The 3,551-nt window shown below is 51.1% G+C and overlaps 1 protein-coding gene across 1 annotated transcript; it reads left to right on the top strand.

Moving 5' to 3' along the window:
- The first annotated feature begins 1,082 nt into the window (after positions 1-1,082).
- Positions 1,083-2,285, top strand: LOC101779020 (phospholipase A(1) DAD1, chloroplastic). The gene has a single exon (XM_004978313.1). The coding sequence runs from the start codon at positions 1,083-1,085 to the stop codon at positions 2,283-2,285; it is 1,203 nt and encodes a 400-aa protein (XP_004978370.1).
- The last annotated feature ends 1,266 nt before the right edge of the window (positions 2,286-3,551 follow it).

Below are 3,551 nucleotides of genomic sequence, written 5' to 3' on the forward strand. Positions count from 1 at the left end.
GCACTTTGCATGGGTATTTATTACTTATCTCTTTTTATTTTTTAATACCCTTTAGTACCGGTTATCACAACCGGTACTAAAGGATCCCCCTCTAGTGCCAAATTCCTAGTACCAGTTGCGGAACCGGTACTGGAGAGGGGTTCCCAACCGGTACTAGACGTGGATTCCCTAGTAGTGCCTCGAAAGTTTGAACAACCAAACCACCCAAACGCTGCTCATATTTGGACTCTTCTCGGCTTCTTGATTGGTAGCATAGTATACTATTTTACGATCTTTGATAAATAGGTGTACCCTAAATTTTAAAGAAAGAAAAAATGAACATCTAATAAAAAAAGGGTAAAAGGAAGTACCACGAATGCAGCTGTCACCTATATCCCACCAATTTTGGTTCAGTCACTAATTACGGGGGTGTATAATGTTGATCTCTTTGGTCATCACTCGTGCTTGCTAGGAAGAGAGCTAAATGCCAAATTAATCCTCATAATTTTCTTCGGTTCTATACCTGAATGTTGATAAACTAAATTGGCGCACTCGCATTTCCAAATTGTTGTATCATCCCATGATAAAATGAGAAAAAGAACTCGTGTTGCTATGATCTCCTTGGAAATAAAATGGCTTATGTAGCCGCAGTACATTCACGTGAAAAATGCTTGCATACCGAACTACATACTCATATAGCTTGCATTATTCCGTTGTAAAATATTCTCCCCACAACATAAAAAACATGCTACTATACTGTGCTCCCCTTCGAAGAGCCGAGAAGAGGAGCAGCATTCGGGTGGTTTGGCCGCTCAACTTTCGAGTTCAGGGAGGTTCTTTGGTGCAGCCGAACTCGACGACGAGCACGGAGAGCGCTGCATTGTTTCCTGAAACACGCTAGGCAGGGACTGAAGCGACAGGCTGCCTTCACGCCAACTTTCCCGCCGTTTTGGCGTTTTCAAATCGCAAGGAACAACTCCTATCCAAGTGTTCCCTCCACGCTCCACTATATATACCATCACAAGCTTGCGGTGCTCGTAACTCATCCGTCAGGAAGATCGGAGACAACGTGTGCAGCTGAGCTGATCCCACAAGCTGTAGGCATGGCGGCTTCCATCTCTGGATCCTGCACCTGCTACCCTAGCATCACACCAGCTCGTGGCAACCGCCGCAGCCGCACCGTCGTTAGAAGCTCCTTCGCGCCGTGCTCGCCGGCGTCCAAGCCCTCGACGACGCTGCGGATCGGCAGGAAGTGGCCGGAGCTCCAGGGCGCCCGCGACTGGGACGGCCTCCTGAGCCCGCTCGACGGCGCGCTCCGCGGCGAGCTCGTCCGGTACGGCGAGTTCGTACGCGCGGCCTACGCCAGCTTCGACTTCGACGGCGGCGCCCCGTCGTACGGCTCCTGCCGGTTCCCGAGCCGCTCCCTGCTTCGCCGCGCCGGGCTGCCGGAGACCGGGTACCAGGTCACCCGCCTCCTCCACGCGGCGTCCACCTCAGCGCCGGGCTGGCTGTCACCCTGCAGCTCGAGCTACATTGGCTACGTCGCGGTGTGCGATGACGAGGACGAGATCGAGCGCCTCGGCCGCCGCGACGTCGTGATCGCGTACCGCGGCACCGCGACGTGCAGCGAGTGGCTCGACAACTTCAAGTCCAGTTTAACCCGGCTGCCATCATCGTCCACCGCGGCGCCGTCGTCGAGTGACGCTGGTGAGGAGGAGGAGGAGGAGCCGATGGTGGAGAGCGGGTTCTGGAGGCTCTTCACCACGCCAGGCGAAGCGCACAGCAGCCTGCAGCAGCAGGTTCGCGACGAGGTGCAGCGGATCGTCCACGAGTACGGCGGCAAGGGCATGCCGCCGCTGAGCATCACGATCACCGGCCACAGCCTCGGCGCGGCGCTCGCGGTGCTCTCAGCCTACGAGATCACGACCGCGGCCGCGCAGCAAGGTGTCGACGCGGCGCCGATGGTGACGGCCGTGTCGTTCGGCGGGCCGCGCGTGGGCAACGCGGCGTTCCGGCGGAGGCTGGAGGAGAGCGGCGGCAAGGTGCTCCGCGTCGTGAACTCGAACGACATCGTGACCAAGGTGCCGGGGTTCCCGGTCGGCGGCGACGAACGCTGCAGCCAAGGCGGCGAGCCGGCGAAGCGGAAGGCGAGGGTGCCGAGGTGGCTGGTATCGAAGATGGGGTGGGCGTACAGCGACGTGGGGCGCGAGCTGCGGCTGAGCAGCCGGGATTCGGCGCCCAATAACGTGGTGGCGTCGCATGGCCTCGACTTGTACCTCCAGCTCGTGGCTGCCTGCACAGATTAGGCAATTTAGTAGTGGTCTGTACCAGCCTGACAGCGTAGAATATGCTAATTAAAGAAGTGATTAGTTTGTGCCGCAGACAATTAACAGGAATGTTTAAGGCCCGTTTGGATGCAAGCTAATTTTATTTTCGGTCTCCTGATGAGAACATGATGCTTCCTGATGTATATGTGATGGAACATGCATGGAACTGTGTTAGAGTAGCTAGCATGCCCAGCGTTTGTTCATGTGTGTCCAGTGCACTTGCTTGCTTGATAGTTGTTCGTGGGGCTAAACAAAATGCTCAAGACACCTTAGCTAGCTAGTTATAGCTAGACTCATGACAAGGAGTTATGAAAAATTAGACATTGCAACAAATGTGCTCAAATTTTAGAAAATTTAATAAGTCGTGTATAATGATAGTATTTTAACATATATGACTATATATGTATAGTAGGAAAATAAAGAGAGTATACAAACTAATAAGATCCACTAATTTCTTCTTTTTTGAATAAAAAATATAAAAAAAATTGAAACCACAATTATTGTTACAATCTTACCGTGACTATTTATGGTAATATATCGATATGTAATTGATGTGAATTCAATTATGTTGTGTTGAGGTTCTTGAGCTCCAGCGCATACCCACTAGCCCAGAGGGCATATGTCCATCTACAATGTGGTGGATTATCTCTTGAACCCGGAATTGCTTAAATTTTAAAGAAAGAAAAATTGAACCTCTAACGTATGTATAAGGAAATACATGTCAAGAACTACAAAGCACATTTATAATTTGTGCGTCACCAATTTTTGTTAGTCACTCTAATTAACGTTTCTAGCGATCGAGTGCACATTTATAATTTAGAGTCTGGAACTCTGGATTTTGTCACCGAATTAACGTCTGGATTTTGGTGACACCGAGTCAGCAAGATTTGCCGTGCCTCGTACTACTACGGCTTAACCTTAACATAGGCGGCGCAGCAAATTAAACCAAATAGGTCGGGCTCGCCGCCGTTGGTTCGTCGTCTTGTGCGAAATCTGATCTGATCAGTTTGCAGTGACACACACGCTTACGCATTCCTATGCAGGTTGTCCAAATCCTTCACCCAGTCCAGAGAGCCCAGAGAGATTTATACGTACCTCGATCGAGCTAGCGTTATGCCATGTGTCCACGGCACACGGCGAAGCCCAAAAAACACTCGCAAACACTCAGTTTCCGGTAGTGTAGCTAGGACACTTAGCGCCTAATTATCCGGCCTCTACGCAAATGAGATTGCATACCTATGCATA

This window comes from Setaria italica, chromosome VII (assembly GCF_000263155.2).
Source record: "Setaria italica strain Yugu1 chromosome VII, Setaria_italica_v2.0, whole genome shotgun sequence".
In the NCBI taxonomy this organism is placed as follows: Eukaryota; Viridiplantae; Streptophyta; class Magnoliopsida; order Poales; family Poaceae; genus Setaria; species Setaria italica.

What these genes read in the sequence shown, in the direction of transcription:
- LOC101779020 (XM_004978313.1), top strand. Translation starts at nt 1,083, where the DNA reads ATGGCGGCTTCCATCTCTGGATCCTGCACCTGCTACCCTAGCATCACA.